This window comes from Cydia amplana, chromosome 22 (genome assembly GCF_948474715.1).
Source record: "Cydia amplana chromosome 22, ilCydAmpl1.1, whole genome shotgun sequence".
Classification (NCBI taxonomy): Eukaryota; Metazoa; Arthropoda; class Insecta; order Lepidoptera; family Tortricidae; genus Cydia; species Cydia amplana.
The window spans coordinates 9,312,573-9,332,553 of NC_086090.1; the positions used below are offsets into that span (position 1 = coordinate 9,312,573).

Below are 19,981 nucleotides of genomic sequence, written 5' to 3' on the forward strand. Positions count from 1 at the left end.
AGTGACAGACGCTATTTTATATTTTTATTTTATCACGCTGTCACGTAGACAAAAACGACCATCATATCCGTACAGGTATATACCTAGAAGCTTGATGGGAAGCAGTTTCCGTAACCTACTATAGACGCCTGCAGTCGCACGGGCGTTGACGACCCCTCTTCTTTGAGACAATTTTTTCGAAGAACCCCATACCAAAGAGAATTTGAAATAGAGGCGTATTGTGAAAGTAAATTTTGTAGCCACATTAAATTTACTGCCATCTTTCGACACATGACTAAAACTTTTAGAACGCCATTTGAATTTGATCCTTATTCTTTCCCTGATATGTGTTAAATTTGTTAAACATCAAAAAGTGGCGCCATTTACATGAGTATAGGCCAAAAATATGTGCGCCATCTTTTCGAGCGATGGATGTGACTACAAAATTTACTTTATCAATCCGCTTCTATACTAAATTATCTTTGCCCATAATAGTCCCTTGAGAAAATCTCTTTAGTAGCCTTACCACGACTGCCTTAACAGAGTCAAACTGACATATTGGCTAACGTCTGTTACTGCAATGTGCGTGCACCAATCAGCGCGAGTTGTATCAATATCAAAACCGTAACATATTTTAAAATAAAAATGCCGCTCCCGATTTTGTTTGTGAGTCAACATTAGGGAAAATAGGTCAAATATCTAAAAGGGCGGTTTATTCGGGATATGTACAAACTATGCGTTTTGCCAAGACCATGTAGGTGGGATATACATTCCGTCCTTTTTGAGGACTTCGGTATTTTAACGATCAAAGGATTCTTAGATACACAAACATTTACGAAGATTGTTTACGTTCTACCTTACTGGTTGAAAGGACGAATGTTTTTTTTTTTACTTTTAGTTCAAAACTCTAACGTTTTAAAATTTTAATAGTGTGGTAATTCAACAGTTGTAATTCAAAATAAATATAGGTACTTGTATTTTATGTAATTTTTCTCATTAAGCGAAATGTAAATTTCTTTGAGAAATAAAGTTCTTTCAACCTAATTTTAATATTCGGAAACAGTGTGGTTTCTTACTTACTTTTATATAACTCGCTCTATTTCCTTGGTACAATTTCAGCAATTATTCGATGGAGCTGAAAAGCATAGGTAATATGGCCTTGTCGCGAACCACGCGAATCCTCGAGTCGAGTCAACTCGAGTTTCAATTCGAATCAGCGGCCGAATCAATTCGAATGATTCGAATTGAAAAAAAAAGTGGACTTGTCACATCGCTATAAAGTATATAGTTACCAAACATGCTCATTTCATATATTCGTCGAAAACTCTGGTGTTGACTCCGAAAACGTATAGTTTGAAATGAATTCTACAACTTTTGCGACCGGATGATTTAGCAGTATGAGAAAACGAAGAAATGGGGTCAAACATGAAGTTATTTTATTCAGAACTTTTCTGCGAGTTGAGACTTTTGCGGGGTACATTTTAATTTTAGGTTAAGTTACTGACTAGAAATTGACTAAGTAAAATACAGTGATACTTACATAAAATTGTAGAATTTTTTGGGTGCGCCACTCAGCTTCAATAATAATAAGCCACTGGTGGTAGCTTCTCCGACAAAACATGACTATCTATTACCTATTTCTAGATATGTATAACCCAATATACTCTAGTCTTACAGTAGTCTAGTTTACTCTAGTATAAATAAACTGCTATTATATTGCGCTACTGTATATATTGTGTCTCCATGTTAGATTTTACGTCAAAAGTCAACATTGTAAGAATCCCTAGTCCGCAGCCTCCGCGGGACAGATTTGCATGACAATGGCGGCTCAGTTCGGTTTTATTTTACAAACTGTTGACTGGAAGTGATCGCTTTATGGCCTATAGTCGTTTGATGGGTATAAACAGGCCACCGGAATGGCGACGTTTGTTTACTATTTGGGATTTTGCGCTGTAGTTTAAAGACTGGCCCGTTTATACTCATAAAACTTAACAAATCCCTGTTAAATTTTCTCTTTCTACGCAAATGTTGAAATAACGTTATGGGGAATGTAGATAGGGTGCGTGACGTATCTCAGCCACAGTAATCCAAACGCCCACTTTCTCCAATAAATATTATAATGTCAATAATATATACAACACAGAAGGAATGTCCAAAGTTCGGAGGATAGAAACACAGAAGGTAACAGTACGGAAGAAATATAGAAATAGAAAATATAGCGTAAACAAAAGCCAAAGCGATAGCGAACGTAATGCGTCTAGCGGTCATAAGCGACATGCGTTTCGCGTCAGTGCTGTGCTGTGCATAGACTGAGGCGGGGCGCGGCGATGGCCGGCCGGCACGGAGCGGGTCTCAAAACCGGCCGCTCTGAACAAAGGACTGCTATCGCGGTGCGCGTTTGCATTGCACCCGACTTGTTGGCACCGTCAAGAATTGACGGACGATATGTAAATATAACGTGTATATTATTATTGTGTAAATGTAAATAAATTTATAAAATGTATGTAAATAAATATGTGTATATATTAATATTATGTTTTATATAAGTGTATTAATATTAGTTAAGTGTAGTGTAAGTATAAGTGTAGGTGTAAGTGTAGGTATAACTGTAAGTGGGAAAGTAGCCCACATCACTCCCCCCCAGAGACCTGGTTAAGGGCGATAATAATCTGGGAAACGTACTTGCCTTCCCGAACGAGTAGTTCTAGGCACGTTAGCCTGACTTGGCCCAGGGTCACTATGCTGCCTCCCGCGCAGGATGTGTTCTGGTGCGGCAGGTGTGGTCGACCCCTGATCAGCGAGTTTCAAGTCTTGGGACAGGTAATGCGCTGGTTTCAATCGGTCGATGGTCACGGTGACAGGTTTGCCTTTAATGAGGAGTTTAAAAACTTTATCAGTTCTCTCCAGAACTTTGTGCGGGCCTGAGTATACAGGCGTTAGAGGAGCGCGTGAAGCGTCTTCGCGGAGGAAGACGAATTCAGCTGTCGCTAACTCTTTGAACACAAAGATCTTGTCTTTGCTGTGGCGTGAAGCTGGCGTAGGCTTCAACTTCGAGGCGAATGAGCGTAACCGTGCGGTAAAATCGGTGACATCAGTGGTACCGGGTACGCTTGGGTCAAAAAATTCGCCTGGAAGTCGCAGCGGCTCGCCGTAGAGCATTTCGGCTGAGGACGCTTGTAAGTCCTCTTTAAAGGCGCTGCGTATGCCGAGAAGCACTTGAGGCAATACCTCGGACCAATTGGCGTCAGCATGGCATGTAATGGCGGCCTTGAGCTGCCTGTGGAAGCGTTCCACAATGCCATTGCATGCTGGATGGTACGCGGTCGTGCGTCTATGCTGGAAGCCGATGGCCTTGGATAGATATTGAAACAGTGTGGACTCAAATTGTCGACCACGATCTGTGACAATATCTACTGGACATCCAAACCTGGATATCCAGCCAGCCAATAAAGCCTTGGCCACCGTCTCCGCCGTGATGTCCGCTATTGGTACGACCTCTGGCCACCGCGTAAAGCGGTCTATGACCGTCAGGCAATAGCGGAAGCCTTGTGAAACAGGGAGAGGACCGATTAGGTCAATATGTACCTGCTGAAAGCGAGCCCGAGGGAGTTCAAATGTGCCTAGAGGTGCAGACACATGACGGCTCACTTTAGACCGTTGACATGGCACACAAGCTCGTGCCCAGTCTCGGCAGTCCTTCCTTACGCTGGGCCATACAAAACGCTGGGCTACAATCTTAGCACTTGTGTTGGCACCAGGATGACTTAAGGAGTGGAGACTGTCGAAAACGGCTTTTCGGTACTGCTTGGTAACGAATGGTCGGGGAGTCGGCGTACTGACGTCGCAGTACAAGGGTTCTGGACTACCCGGGAATGGCATTCTTACCAAGCGCAGTGATGACGAGGTCAAGTACTCAGCGAGCTCGGGATCGGACACTTGAGATCTAGCTAGGTCGGAAAGATCGAGTGGTATCGCCAGTTCTTCAATCCGAGATAAGGTGTCGGCCACAACATTGTCTTTGCCAGATATGTGCCTTATGTCGGTTGTGAACTGGGATATGTAGTCCAAGTGCCTAAACTGCCTAGGCGAACAGGTATGTTTCCGCTCGTGGAAAGCAAAACTGATCGGCTTATGGTCAGTATAGATCGTGAAGTGCCTTGCCTCTAGCATATGCCGGAAATATTTAATACCCTCGTAGATCGCAAGCAGTTCACGATCATACGGCGAGTATTTGGTCTGGGATGGACTCAGTTTCCGGGAGAAGAAAGCCAACGGCTGCCATACCTGGTCCTGTAGCTGCTGCTGTAAAACCGCACCAAGTGCCACGTCTGATGCGTCTGTGACTAACGCCAGCTTAGCCCGACAATCAGGATGAGCAAGTAACGCTGCGTTGGATAGGCTTTCCTTAGTCTCGTTGAAAGCCTTCAGAGCATCGCCGGTCAGGTTGATGGGTTTGGAACCTTTGACTGCTCCACCCAGGAGTGCGTTGAGAGGTGCTTGGATTTGAGCGGCATGTGGCAGGAATCGCCTATAAAAGTTGGCCATACCCAAAAATTTCCTCAGCTGCTTGACGTCCTTGGGTGGTGGAAAGTCACGTATGGCTTGGACTTTCGTGTCTAAGGGTTTGGTGCCGCTCTCCGAAATCAGGTAACCTAAAAAAGTTACCTGTGGAGCCCCAAAAACGCACTTAGACACGTTGATAACCATGCCGTAGTCTCGGAGTCTGGTAAAAACTTCACGTAGGTGCTGTTTGTGCTGTTCCTCGTCTCTGGAAAAGACTAAGAAGTCGTCCAAATAACAGTAGACGAAGTCCAGCCCGCGTGTCAGCTCGTCCACGAACCTTTGAAAGGTCTGGCCTGCGTTCCGGAGTCCGAATGTCATATACGGAAATTCGAACATACCGAAGGGTGTAGTGATGGCCGTCTTCGGTATGTCCTCCGGACATACAGGTATCTGGTTGTAAGCCTTTACGAGGTCAATGGTACTAAAGACCTTACAACCAGATATGCTGTGGGTAAAATCATGCAAATGCCTGATGGGGTATTTGTCAGGGATGGTACGGGCGTTGAGCTGACGGTAATCACCACAGGGGCGCCACCCATTATCTTTTTTAGGCGCCAGGTGCAGTGGTGAAGACCAAGGGCTCTCTGATGGTCGTGCCGTGCCGCTAGCCAACATACCTTCAAACTCCTGTCTCGCCACCTTCAGCTTGTCTGGGGCAAGACGTCTCGGAGCGCAGGATACCGGGGGACCTGGAGTGGTGCGGATGTGGTGTTGTGTGTTGTGTGGTATAGTGCGGTGTATGCCAGCAGGTCGGGTGATCTCAGGATATTCCTGTGACAATATTTGATGATAGCAGGAATCGCTGCCGTTCATGACCTTTACAGAAAATATATCACTAGTATTAATAGCAGACACAGCATTAACGTACAAGCTAGTAGTGTTATCTATAATACGCCCTAGCCTCTTACCACCACAATCTACAATTAAATTATAGTGCGCTAGAAAATCTGCCCCTATAATTGGTTTAGTAACCATGGCTACCACAAAACGCCACGGAAAGTCGCGTCGAAGTCCAAGGTCCAGGTTAAGATGCGCGTAACCGAAGGTTTCGATGGGTGTCCCGTTGGCTGCGGAGAGGTTGTACCCCGTCGGTGCTCGACGCTCGCGCAGTAACGACTTGGGGAAGACGCAGAGGTCGCTACCGGTGTCGACCAAAAACTGCAGCTTCGACCTTCTGTCGGTGACAAACAGGCGACGCGATGTGACAGGGCGGTCAGGAGTCGCCATTACCGACTGCCCGTGGCATTTCCCGACTTCTTGTAGTCGCAGGGTTGTACGCACTTGCTAGCGTTTTCGCCATGTCTAGAATGGTACCAGCAGATGGGAAATTTCCTATAACTGGATTGGGACCTGGTGCTGGAACGACTCTGCCTTCTGGAGCGGCTGGGGTTCCTTGAGCGGGATCTTCCTCCTTCACGGTCCATCTTCAAGGCTCGAACCTCTCTCCTGAGCGCAGCTATCTCCCTTGCCAAGGCGTCACCGCTGGAGCCTGGTTGCTCGGAGCCTGCAGAAGCGACTTGCGACGAACAAGCGCAGCGTGGGCCGATGTCGTGGACCCTGTCAGCAAGGTCTGCGATAATATCCAACGAAGCATCTGGATGCCCTGCGAGGACAGTTTGGATGCTCGCGGGTAATCTGTTGGTCCACATCATGCGTAAAACGTCGTCCGATATGCGCTTAGCTGCCAGAGCCTGCAGGTGCCGCAGGAACTGAGAAGGCTTACGGTCTCCCAGCTCTTCATGATGCAGGAGTTGCTGGATCTGTCGCTCGGTAGTATCGCTCAGTCGACTGATGAGTTCGCTCTTCAGCTTAACATATTTGTCAGTTGCCGGTGGATTGGTGATAATATCCCTGACCTCCTTTGCAAACTGTCGATCTAACTGGCTAACGACATAATGAAACTTTGTCAGGTCATTGGTGATGCCGGCTATGTCGAACTGACTCTCAACCTGCGAGAACCAAATCGCGGGTTCCTCCGGCCAAAAAGGTGGAAGTCGAACTCCGACTCTAAAAACTTCGGATGACGGAGTCGTCGTTGTAGTGGAACCGGTAGGCGCAGTTGTGACGGATGGTGCAGTGGAAACAGGCACTTCCGCCGGTACTTGTGTGATGAGCGACATAGCGGTATTTCCTTTGTCTATTTTACTCGACACTTCTACGTACGGTTTTCTGATAAAATCCTCTTGGTACTGTGTTCTTCAGGGGTCACCAGTATGGGGAATGTAGATAGGGTGCGTGACGTATCTCAGCCACAGTAATCCAAACGCCCACTTTCTCCAATAAATATTATAATGTCAATAATATATACAACACAGAAGGAATGTCCAAAGTTCGGAGGATAGAAACACAGAAGGTAACAGTACGGAAGAAATATAGAAATAGAAAATATAGCGTAAACAAAAGCCAAAGCGATAGCGAACGTAATGCGTCTAGCGGTCATAAGCGACATGCGTTTCGCGTCAGTGCTGTGCATAGACTGAGGCGGGGCGCGGCGATGGCCGGCCGGCACGGAGCGGGTCTCAAAACCGGCCGCTCTGAACAAAGGACTGCTATCGCGGTGCGCGTTTGCATTGCACCCGACTTGTTGGCACCGTCAAGAATTGACGGACGATATGTAAATATAACGTGTATATTATTATTGTGTAAATGTAAATAAATTTATAAAATGTATGTAAATAAATATGTGTATATATTAATATTATGTTTTATATAAGTGTATTAATATTAGTTAAGTGTAGTGTAAGTATAAGTGTAGGTGTAAGTGTAGGTATAACTGTAAGTGGGAAAGTAGCCCACAACGTAAAGGGATGGGTCATACACATTTTATATACATATACAAACTCGTTTTCGTCTTTCATGTAGACATCGCTAAGGGTATGTAAAGCAAATTTTTACGCGGCACTTTTACAACGATACATTTTTCAGTACTTGAGACTGAAAATAAGAAAAACGGGACATATATGTACCAGAGTCGTTAACTTTTTATTATATTGTCCACGGAAGTGACTTTTTTCTAAAATGTTTTTGACCCGGATATGAGTTTATATGAAATGTTGATCTTGATTTTCATATAACTTTACATATTTACACAGATATATTTTTATTTAGAACGACATATTAATTAATTTCTAAATTGTTAAACGGGACTTAATCTCGTATTTAAGTTTTAAGATTTACCTCCGACCTTTCGGAGACGGCGTTGTACCCGTAAATTTAAACACGCGATAAGTCCGGTTGAACAATTTAATAATGTGTAAATTCTGAACATTTAATACAGGTAATAAACTTTCTATTTGTTCTCTAATTATTACTAACTTTACAAAATTACAAGCTGAAAAGGTCAGCTAAGAGCAAAACTGGTTTCAGGATGTTTTTCTGTCATTTACGACCTTTGTGCATTGTGAGCGTTATTATATTAATTTCCTGGAACACAAAAGCGATTACGAAGCCTTCGATTGATTGATATTTGACAACTTGAAAGCCATAAATTAATGATTTAATTGAATTAATCAAACTGGCAATAACAATTAATTATTAATCAAGCCTTATGAAAAGTCGCAAAGTTGGCAAAGTTGGCTCTTGTAAAAATGTGTTTTCATTTTATTTATTCATGCTAAATAACATAAGTATACAAAAATATACACGTCATATTATGAAACCCGGATGGGGCATAGCAGAAAACTTGTTATCTAGAACTAGATTTTTTTCATAACACTTGCTCGTGAAAAGTGTAACACGTAGGTAGGCAATGCGGTCCGTAAATCTTAAATTTCAAGTATTTCAACCTAGGGCTGTAATGTGTTTACGTACGAAATGAGGCAGAAGTTTTATTTATTTCCCTTACTTTCCTCACAACACAACAAAAGCCTTATGAAATATATAGTCGTATAATATTTATTTACTGATCTTTAAATACATATTAAAATACCATAACTAATTGATAAAAACCGGCCAAGTGCGAGTCGGACTCGCGATTGCCGTACACTAAGTCCGACTTACGCTTGACTGCACATTTCTAATAGGCTTTCCTGTCATCTATAGGTACAGAACTATTTTGTGTATTTTTTTGTTCAAAATTTTAGACTTAGTAGTTTCAGAGATAAAGGGGGGGGGGGGGATGGTCGGACAGACAGACAGACGCACGAGTGAACCTATGGGTTACGGTTTTTTCCTTTTGAGGTACGGAATTCTAAAAAGGGGCAAATAGTCGATCGCACGCTAGAATGGTCACCATCCGTGACAACAGATGGTTACTGTCAAATGTCAAATCTAATCACACGTTAGACAGGATGTAAATGTAAGGGAAGTTCCAATTTAACTATTAATTTGCAAAAAAGGAAACGTTGTATGAATATAAACATAAAAATCGGCCAAGGGCATGTCGGGCCATGCTCAATGAAGGGTTATGTAGTTACCATTCTGTCACAATAGTAGCCTATAATAGGGATTATTAGTAAGTATCATGTACATTCATCATCATAAGGGGTGCAGGCCGGGGTTCAGACAGACCAAAAAGGAGACGGCGGGACGACTTGGACGCATTCTACCCCAAATGGTCGGGACCATGCCGAGGACAGGGTCGAGTGCAGGAAACGAGGAGAAGCCTTTGCCCAGCAGTGGGACACCAAATAGGCTAACAGTATAATAAAAAAAACATGTACATTACAAGCATAAAGGACTGACTTTACGCTTTGTACGTTTTAATACGTCAAATTGCAGCTTTCTAGCACTAACGATCGCGGAGCAAAGCGGACGGACAGACGGACGGACATGGCGAAACCCTAGTGGACTACGGAACCCTAAAAAGCCGTAAAAAGTGACTGTTGAGGGTCTCGTTGTCAGCGTGGGAAGGTCTCGAACAATGTTATTAAACAAGTCGTTGTGGAGATCATTTTGTCCAACGGCTGATGATTTCAGACCTGTGGCAACAACGAAGAAATACTTATAAGTACTTATATCAAAATATTGACAGAAAAGCCACCTTAGAAATTATTATTCTTATAGTTTGTGTATTTAATATCCTACTTTTAGTAGCACCTGACATGGCAAAATAATGTGAAATTGGGTCATATTTTCATACTGAAATAATTAATGTCATAGTCATAGTAATTTTTTTGATAAAACCGGTTTACATGTCAAAAAATATGATAAAAATAAAACATTAGTAAAAGTGTGGAATTATACAACCATAAATAGTCACTTCACGAATTCATCGCGTATGCGTAATGCGTAATGGGTTCGCGTATATACCTACTCGTACTATATAGCCAATAGGCTATGTATATCACGATCTTCGATAACGATACCCATTCAATAACGTTTGCCATAAAAATAGAGCCCCAGTTAAAAAACAGTGTTATGGTTCGGAAAATGAAAGCTAAATAAAAGTGGGCCGACCCGTCGTCAAATGTCGGAGCATCTGCTATCAAAACTTTACGCGCTAGGACCCTTAATACGCTGGATGAGTTGGCTGTTTTTGTTTTAGGGTTAAGCGACGAAGATGGTACACCGATGATTAACCGTGATGGTTAACGGCCTGAAAATACCGATTTTAGAAGATGTATTCTTGTAATTAACAAAACTAAATCTATCTTACTCTAACAAGTATATGGTATACTTTCTCCTTCACACACGTAAACAAAATAAAATGAAAAACAACAGCCCATAGTACCTAATCTTAAGAACTTGATACATAGGAGCGTATCTTGCCCTAATAGTAGTTATTGCGATAATAAATTTCAACTCATAATAGTTAACTCGCTTATTTTGCTGTAATACGCATCACCCAGTCGTATCACAAAGAAAATATTAGTATGAACTACGTACAGAAGGCTGTTTTTATGGGAAAGTACTTGTTTAGGTACGGCATTTAATGTGTAATATTTAAAACACACAAATATTTAAAGCAATTCTTCACAGTCAAAAGAATTTTACGGCAAGTCACGATTGAAAAAACTGGGGGTTGAATACCAAAGGGAAATATTACAATATTTACATAAAATACCCAATTTTTACAAGCTTTTACTTAACTTGCATTGTATATTTGTACGGGTCAAATCTTGCAACCTAATTGTGTTTGGGGTTTTTAGAAATGTCTAGATGAGTATTAGTTGTCTGTGGAAAGAAAATTAGTCAGCGATAAAAACTTGTACCAAAAATGAAATTTTTTGCCGAAAACTAATTTAAACAGTCATGTCTTATTACGTAGTGTCGAAAATTTATTGTTAATATTAAGTAGGTGTTTTGTTAATTAGTATTATATAGGCAATTATTCTAAATTATTGTAATTTATACTTAGTATTTTTCTGAGTGTTAACTTACGGTTTAAATTAAACATTATAATACTTAATGCATGCTGTGATTGCCTTTAAGTGGGGGATCATTATAGACCCCGGATTCTTGTCGCGATCACGTGACAAAAGGGTGATTTGGGGAGTAAATGGAATGGTAGAACAAGATAATACTTAAATTATAAGATAACTATTATCATTGATAATAGTTAATTCTAATATATACACATATTATATATACCATTTCCTGAATGGAACAGTGGGACGAAATAATTGTATACCAAAAAAATATGACGTACTTTTTTATGTTATCTTATAATTTAAGTATTATCTTGTTCTACCATTCCATTTACTCCCCAAATCACCCTTTTGTCACGTGATCGCGACAAGAATCCGGGGTCTAGCCGGATCAATAATAAATGTCTCTTAGTATGTTACTTATACTTAGTATGTAAATTGTATCTACTGTTGCTGATCCTAATAAACAAATATCACATCCAGGGCTGTCAACTCGTTGTACTGCGAATGTCACGTGGGTACAGTCGACCAGTTATTGCCTCTAGCGCCATTTTCCCCAACTTTTCCCCCTTACTACGTGTTACGTCGTTCAGGTTTTGGTAGTTTCGTTCTGTAGAATAATCTATATATATAAATGCACGTGTCCTGACTGATTGACTGACTGACTGACTGACTGACTGACTCATCAACGCAGAGCCGAAACTACAAACGCTAGAAAGTTGAAATTTGGACACTAGGTTGCATTTATAAAATGTATAAGAGCTAAGAAGCGATTTTGAGAAATTCAACCCCTAAGGGGGTTAAAAAGGGGATAAAAGGTTGTATGGGGTGCAAGTTTTATTTTAAGCTAGGAATTTGAAACTTTTTAAAAATGTACTATATTAAAAAACAAGAAAACTAATTTCTGCGTTTTCGAAAATTCATCCCCCAAGGTGGTGAAAAAGGGGTTGAAAGTTTGTATGGAGATCAAATATTTTTTCACCTCAGCAGCTCGAACAAGGGTACTTTGCTACTTAAAAACAGTGAGCAAAATCGCATTTTGCTCACTGAGTGAGACAAAATGAGCAAAATGCGATTTTGCTCACTCAGTGAGCAAAATGCGATTTTGCTCACTGTTTTTAAGTAGCAAAGTACCCTTGTTCGAGCTGCTGAGGTGAAAATTTAATTGTTGGTATATCTTAAGAAAACATGAGTGAATAGAGGTAAGTGATGAAGAAGGAATACATTTTTCGGGTTTACTAATATGTTCTCACTGCTGAGGTGAAAAATGTTGTGTACTACACGAGATCAAAGTTATTTACATCTCGTGCGCTTTTGAGTCCCTTACTACGCTCAAGATTCTAAATTAGATTCACTCGCTACGCTCGTGAATCTATTATAGAATCTTTCGCTTGCACGGGACTCAAAATAAGCACTCGAAGAAATATCAAACTTTGATCTCTTGTTGTACAAATAACTATTGTGAGTGTTGGACTTGAAACTTTGTATATGGGGATATTATTATAAGACGGGAAAAGTAATTTCAGCGTTTTTGAAAATTCATCCCCTAACAGGGTTAAAAAGGGGTTGAAAGTTTGAACCCATTACAAATGCTTTGAAACTTCTTAGAAAGACATAATAGCCGATGACAAAAAAAAAAGGAATTGCGACGTTTTAGGTAATACAACCCCTAAGGGGGTAAAAAAGGGGATGAAACTTTGTCCTGGGGTGCAAATTTTATTTTAAGCTAGGACCTTGAAACTTCGTAAAAAGGTATTAAATTAAAAAACAAGAAAACTAATTTCTGCGTTTTCGAAAATTCATCCCCCAAGGTGGTGAAAAAGGGGTTGAAAGTTTGTATGGAGATCAAATATTTTTGTGAGTGTTGGACTTGAAACTTTGTATATGGGGATATTATTATAAGACAGGAAAAGTAATTTCAGCATTTTTGAAAATTCATCCCCCAAGGTGGTGAAAAAGGGGTTGAAAGTTTGTATGGAGATCAAATATTTTTGTGAGTGTTGGACTTGAAACTTTGTATATGGGGATATTATTATAAGATGGGAAAAGTAATTTCAGCGTTTTTGAAAATTCATCCTCTAACAGGGTTAAAAAGGGGTTGAAAGTTTGAATCCATTAAAAATGCTTTGAAACTTCTTAGAAAGACATAATAGCCGATGACAAAAAACAGGAATTGCGACGTTTTAGGTAATTCAACCCCTAAGGGGGTAAAAAAGGAGATGAAACTTTGTCCTGGGGTGCAAATTTTATTTTAAGCTAGGACCTTAAAACTTCGTAAAAAGGTAATTAATTAAAAAAACAAGAAAACTAATTTCAGCGTTTTAAAAACTTCTTCCCCCGAGGTGGTAAAAACGGGGTTGAAAGTTTGTACGGAGATGAAATATTTTTGAGAGTACGGGACTTGAATCTTTGTATTTGGGGATATTATTAGAAGACAGGAAAAGTTATTTCAGGGTTTTGTAAAATTCATCCCCTAACAGGGTTAAAAGGGGGATGAAAGTTTGTATGGAGTTCAAATTTTATTTTAAGTTAGGAACTTGAAACTTCGTAAAAATATATGTTATTAAAATACAAGAAAACTAATTTCAGCGTTTTTGAATTATCATCCCCTAAGGTGGTAAAAAGGGGGTTGAAAGTTTGTATGGATATCAAACATTTTTTCGAACGCGGCACTTGAATCTTTGTATTTCGGGATATTATTAAAATACAGGAAAAATAATTTCAGCGTTTTGTAAAATTCATCCCCAACAGGATTAAAAAGGGGTTGAAAGTTTTAATCCATTACAAATGCTTTGAAACTTCTTAGAAAGGCATAATAGCCGATTACAAGAAAGTAATTGCTATTTTTTGGAAATTCAACCCCTAAGGGGGATAAAAAGAGGATGAAAGTTCGTCTTAGGATGCAAATTTTATATTAAGCTAGGAACTTGAAACTTTGCAAAAAGGTATTAAATTAAGATACAAGAAAACTAATTTCAGCGTTTTTGAAAATTCATCCCCTAAGGTGGTGAAAAAGGGGTTGGAAGTTTGTATGGATATCAAACATTTTTTCGAACGCTCGACTTGAATCTTTCTATTTGGGGATATTATTAGAAGACAGGAAAAGTTATTTTAGCGTTTTGTAAAATTAATCCCCTAACAGGGTTAAAACAGGGGGTTGAAAGTTTGTATAGGGTTCAAATTTTATTTAAAGCTACAAACTTGAAACTTTGTAAAAATGTATTTTATCAAAAGAGAAGAAAACTAATTTCAGAGATTTTGATAATTCATCCCCCGAGGTGGTGAAAAAGGGGTTGAAAATTTGTTTGGAGGCCAAACATTTTTTTGAGTGCGGGACTTGAATCGTTGTATAAAGGCATATTATTAGAATACAAGAAAAATCATTTCAGCTTTTAAAAAATCATCCCCTAAAATGATTAAAAAGGGGTTGAAAGTTTGTATAGGGTTCAAATTTTATTTAAAGCTAGGAACTTCAAACTTCGTAAATAGGTAGTTAGGTAGTAGGTTTTATTAAATAGAGGACATGAAAATCTTCTAAGGGGGTTTAGAGGGATTATATCGAGGACAATTTTATTCAGTTAGGGGCTTGAAACTTCGTAGGTTGTGAAAGACAAAGTCTCATGCGTTGTATAATATTAATAATTAACAAATGATTAACCGTCCTACCGCAATCACTTGCTGCACAATGTTCTAAGCTAATGTAGAAATATATAACCACCAATATACAAATCCACGCGTACGAAGTCGCGGGCAACAGCTAGTGTCTTATATGCGTGTAAAGGATATTCAGATACGGCGTTACGGTGTCAAGGTTCGCCTATGATTCGGTTAAATTGTGTTCTAATGTATGGGAAAGACAAACAAATTATAGCCAGCCTTTTATGAATGTAGTATGATACCTTTGGGTATGATGCTTTACGCACATTAGCGTCCCAATCCCTCCCCCTGCCGCAACCTCCCCTTTTACTCGTTGCGAATTTCCTATTTTTCGCACTTGTATCGTTAATAACTATTTTCAGCTAAGTAAGTACTCTCCTTCTCAAATTATAGTTCATAGTTCATACCCATACAAAAGTATGCTCCTTTAGTAGTTATAATACCCATATCATTAGTCTAGTCTATTTTATCTCTAAGTAGCCTTTGACATGCAAGTATTATTTTTTTCTTAATGATATGACTTCTTTTACTGGTAAAATAGACGACATAAAACGTTATCCACCAAATATTTAATATAGGTACTTTAGCTAGTTATTTTATGACCCCAAACGTATTATAACAAGAATTACATAATTATTTTACTATCCTATTATCCCCCAAAACTACTTCTAAAAGAGAATCGTATTACCTTATCCCAATTCATCCCCAATTATATTGCACATTTGTGTAATATACGACTTTGTGAATACTTCCATCGAGCATCCAATTTCGGCGAACAATGCCACATCTGGGGGTAAAACGGCGCAACTGCAAATAAAATAAACATCGGGGTATGGAATGGTTAGTACAAAAGTTAGGTAACAACAAAATTTAACGCCAAATATAGGTTCACGCTTTTGAATTAGGTAGGTACATATTTAAATAAAATGGCAAAAGACAGACTATTTACTATAAAACAAAGTCGCTTCCCACTGTCTGTATGTCCCTATTTATTTATTTATTTATTTAAACTTTATTGCACAAAATATATACAACAATGTACAAATGGCGGACTTAATACCAAATGGCATTCTCTACCAGTCAACCATAGGGCCAAACAGAGATACCTTCAATTGGTGCAGAGAGAGAAAATATATTGAGTGAGTTAAAAAAAAGCAAACTATACTTATAAATTACATAAATAAATAAAATATATATAAACTACCACATATTTATAAAATAATGATGGATATTATTCGAACTCTTGCTTTAGCAAATGCTTACGTAACATCCGCTTGAAAGAAAACTTACTAGTAGCTTGTCTAATATTTAGAGGGAGTGAATTCCAAAGACGGTTAGCCTATGTGTGCTTAGATCTTTACAAATACGCAACGGAATTTGATGCGGTTTTTTAAATAGATAGAGTGATTCAAGAGGAAGGTTTATGTATAATTTTTCAACTTTCAACCCATGCAAAGCCAGGGCGGGTCGCTAGTAATTTAATAAAATATTAACTGAACATTGTTTATAAAATAACCGAATGGTATTTTAAAACAAAGGCAGACAATTTTGTCATCACATACGAGTATGTCTCGGCCAATGCAGGATATTTGCTATATCGATCATGAATTAAATCGATTTTAAAATGTGTTGGATATTTTTTATGATGTTGGTAAATAGTAGGTACCTACAAAATCATTAAACAATGCTTAGTTATATATAAATCAGGATCTCTAATCTCGTATAAGCCGCGTGCAATATACAGGGTGGAACAGAACGAAGAACTTTTACAAAAACGGGGAATGTAATAGTAGTAAAATAATTAATTATTAATGTCTTTTTGTTTTACTTAACCTAGCTTTAAAATGATAATAAATTGATTGAAAATTAATTAGATAACAATGTACTTTCAGCAAAGATCATAGTAAAGTACCACCCTGTATAAGATTACTAATAAGTATATACCATCTAACCATCATTCCTTCGGCCTTCCTACCGTACTACTCAGCAAACAATACTAAATCAGACTCACAATCTAATATTCTCTTGAATGAATATTGGATTTCCTAATAAGAACGTTATTAAACATTCATACAAGCAGATACGACCTTTTAAACTTCAATTTGTGTGCACATTTGTTATATGTAATAGAGAATAATAATGCATTCATACCACCCCTGTTTTCTTTACCGCAGAGCTAAAGAACGTTCAATTTGAACAGAAAATATTGCGTTTGGTTACTATTAAGATTTTGTCGATTATGTTTGTTTTTACATTTATTTCGCTTGAATGAACAAATGGTAAGTAAAGCTTTATTTTCTTTTGAAAGTTATTGAGATTATAGCGATTTTTGTACATTAAATTTTAATATTTATGTATGTACGCAACCTAATAGTTTTTAAAGTGCTATGGATAATTATCTTGTACCTACAATACTATTATAAAGTTCTAAAACGAACCTATCTTTGTCTTACGAAACGTTTCTTATTAATTTATTCATATTATATTTTTACAAATAAGGAACTTAATTCTTCTAGGCCAATTGAATAATAGAAGCGTAACCAAATAATAATAGATACACATTAAATATATTTATGTTTAAATTTTTGTACACCAAATACATTTCTCACATTTTCAACCTAACGTTTTCTTCAGTGAAATATTGTCATTTTAAAGTCATATACCGACTATATAATTAGTAAAACATTCCCCTCAAAATCGTGTTACTTAATACAAAGTTGTTACATGTAATTATGTATCATTACCACTAATACCAATACCGATTACCACCTATACCAATTACCGAGCAGAAGGACATATGAAAGAACCCTCACAATTTTACTTATAATTAGTAAAACTTACTATAATCACCATAATAATGCCACAAATATTAATGAACAATGTGCATATGTGAACAATTTGATGTGGTTTCAGGTCAATTGCAGAATGTGCAATTATTTATTGATGCGAAAATAGCTCGACATGACGCCCACATTTACAAAAATGGGAGTATCATTTTAAAAACTTAAATATATATATATTTTTTATTGAAAATGGGCTTACTGAACATGGCCACAGACTAACCGAGGCGAAGACGTAGCCTACGATGGAGCGAGTCTGCCCAGAAGGTGCCTGTTCACCCTTGATTTGAAGGTGAAATATGTTTAATTGTTTACTTACAGCACCAGCATGCTTACATTAATTATTATGATAATATACTATCTTACAAAAAACATTGGCGAGACGATACCGCTCGCACTGTCAGAAAGTTATCAGGGCTATAATCGCGAAAATCGAAGTTCGCAAATTGCGGGCATTTTTATCTGTCACTCTAATTATGCCTTCATTGTAGTAAAAGAGGAAGATTCAGCGCTTCCCCGGAGTACCTAATATATGGTAATATAAGATCGTAGTCAGTCCATTTGGTTTGGTTGCACCCTAAAACGGTTGCCAGTCGAACAGATGCGCCCAAAAGTTAAGAACAAAAACCTCAGGGCAAGACAAAGCTATATGCAATCCAAACATATTTCTACCCCAAACTATATTATTATACCAACTAGTTCTAATCTCTCCTCCCATTCTGTTTACACAGCACCTAAATCAACCATGAATTTAATTCGGCTGTGTTTATTTTTCATTATGACATGTGCGGGGTGCATTTGAGACCTATTGTTGGGTAGTGTACAGTCGGCGGCGGGATACGGGGTTTAAAATTGGGGATAAACTGTGCTCGGCGAATCGTGATAAAAATAGGTAAATACAAAAGAAATCTAATCGGGCTGATAAAACTAGTAGCTTAATAGATAAGATATAAGATTCAAGAGAATATGTACTACAATTACAGCCAAAACTAGACGTCAAAACGACCTTCAAAGCTTAAAAACAGAGCGTAGGTATACTCCCATCTTAAAAGGTGTTGCAGGTGTCCATGGGCGACGGCAATTGCTTACCATCAGGCGATTCTCGTTTCGTATATAATAAAAAAATCCATAACCCAGTATAAGATATAAACACCAAGCTGACTATACCAAGGTACAGTTGTGAGTAAGATATTCATTTGCGGATTGTTATTTCGTAGCTTACTTGAAACCTGTGTCTCCGTATTATTCTTATATGAATGTTTGAACTAAACTTAAATAAAAGCGAACGCTATTAGTATTTAAATGCAAGCACTTATTTTTCATGGAGATTTTTTAACGTGATTTTTTGGTAAAATGGAGAAATTTCGGACAGAGTTAAATGTAGGTTTAGATTAAGAGTGACAGTGTCTTGCTGTCTAATTAGTGTGTCTAATATGTTAAGTGCATAGCCAAATGTTATTTTTGTGTTTTTCTTTTACATGGGGATAAGTTTAGACATGTCTAGAACAGATTTTACGGGGCGACGCGTTGTAATTGACGCGCGACTTCTCTTAAGATTTTTTCTGCGATTTTAATTTTTAACTTTTCTGTATTCATGTTTCTTTTTTGTTTCAGGTAAGCGTGGTTTAAAGTCACACCAATAGGCAATAGGTAAAGAGGATTCTAATTACACACAGGTACATACACGCTACAGTAAGTTCAAGTAACAAGTGTTTAAATATGATACCAACGGGTCAAAATTCAAAATGGATCATCATCTTCATCTTCCTCGCGTTGTCCCGGCATTTTACCATGGCTCATGGGAGCCGGGGGTCCGCTTGGCAACTTATGCCAAGAATTGGCATAGGCACTAGTTTTTACGAAAGCGACTGCGATCTTACCTTTCAACCCAGAGGGTAAACTAGGCCTTATTGGGATTAGTCTGGTTTCCTCACCATGTTTTCCTTCACCGAAAAGCGACCGGTAAATATGAAATGATATTTCGTACACAAGTTCCGAAAAACTCGTTGGTACCTACGAGCCGGGGTTTGAACCCGCGACCTCCGGATTGCAAGTCGCATGCTCTTACCGCTAGCTCACCAGTGCTTCCATTTTCATGGAGGATGAAAACACAGGGACCATATTAAAGACGAATAAGCAATTATTATTCGAATTTCAAAATGTGAACATTAAAGTAGTAGGCCGCCATTTTGTATTAGACAGTATGGTAATGGCGGAGTGCGTAATGAATTCACTCGCACACTTGCGGCGCTTTCGGTTGGCGTGATGACTGTCGTGCTGCCTTTACCACAAACCACAAACATGGACTTGAAGACAGTAACTGTCGTGTACGAGAAAGTTGAGCTTTCAGTGTGATGTGACAACTGCCCGTGACGCCTTTAAGAGCCCACAGACATTGAGTTGATGACAGTTACTGTCTATGTTTAGTTATATATACAAATTGGCGCGAACGTTCAACTTGAGCTTTTAGCCTGGCGTGATGACTGCCGTGCTGCCTGTGCGAGACCATAACCGTTGACTTTAAAAAAGTAACTGTCTAGTCGATTACAATAATTGCCATAAGGACAGTATAACTGTCCTGTACGGACCGTTGTGCTTTCGGTTGACGTGATAAGTGATAACTGCCCGTAGTAC

At 38.8% G+C, this 19,981-nt stretch overlaps 1 protein-coding gene across 1 annotated transcript; it reads right to left on the reverse strand.

Annotated features, from left to right (window-relative positions):
* Positions 1–5,768: 5,768 nt before the first annotated feature.
* On the reverse strand, positions 5,769–6,662 carry LOC134658514 (uncharacterized). The gene has a single exon (XM_063514200.1). The coding sequence runs from the start codon at positions 6,660–6,662 to the stop codon at positions 5,769–5,771; it is 894 nt and encodes a 297-aa protein (XP_063370270.1).
* Positions 6,663–19,981: the final 13,319 nt, after the last annotated feature.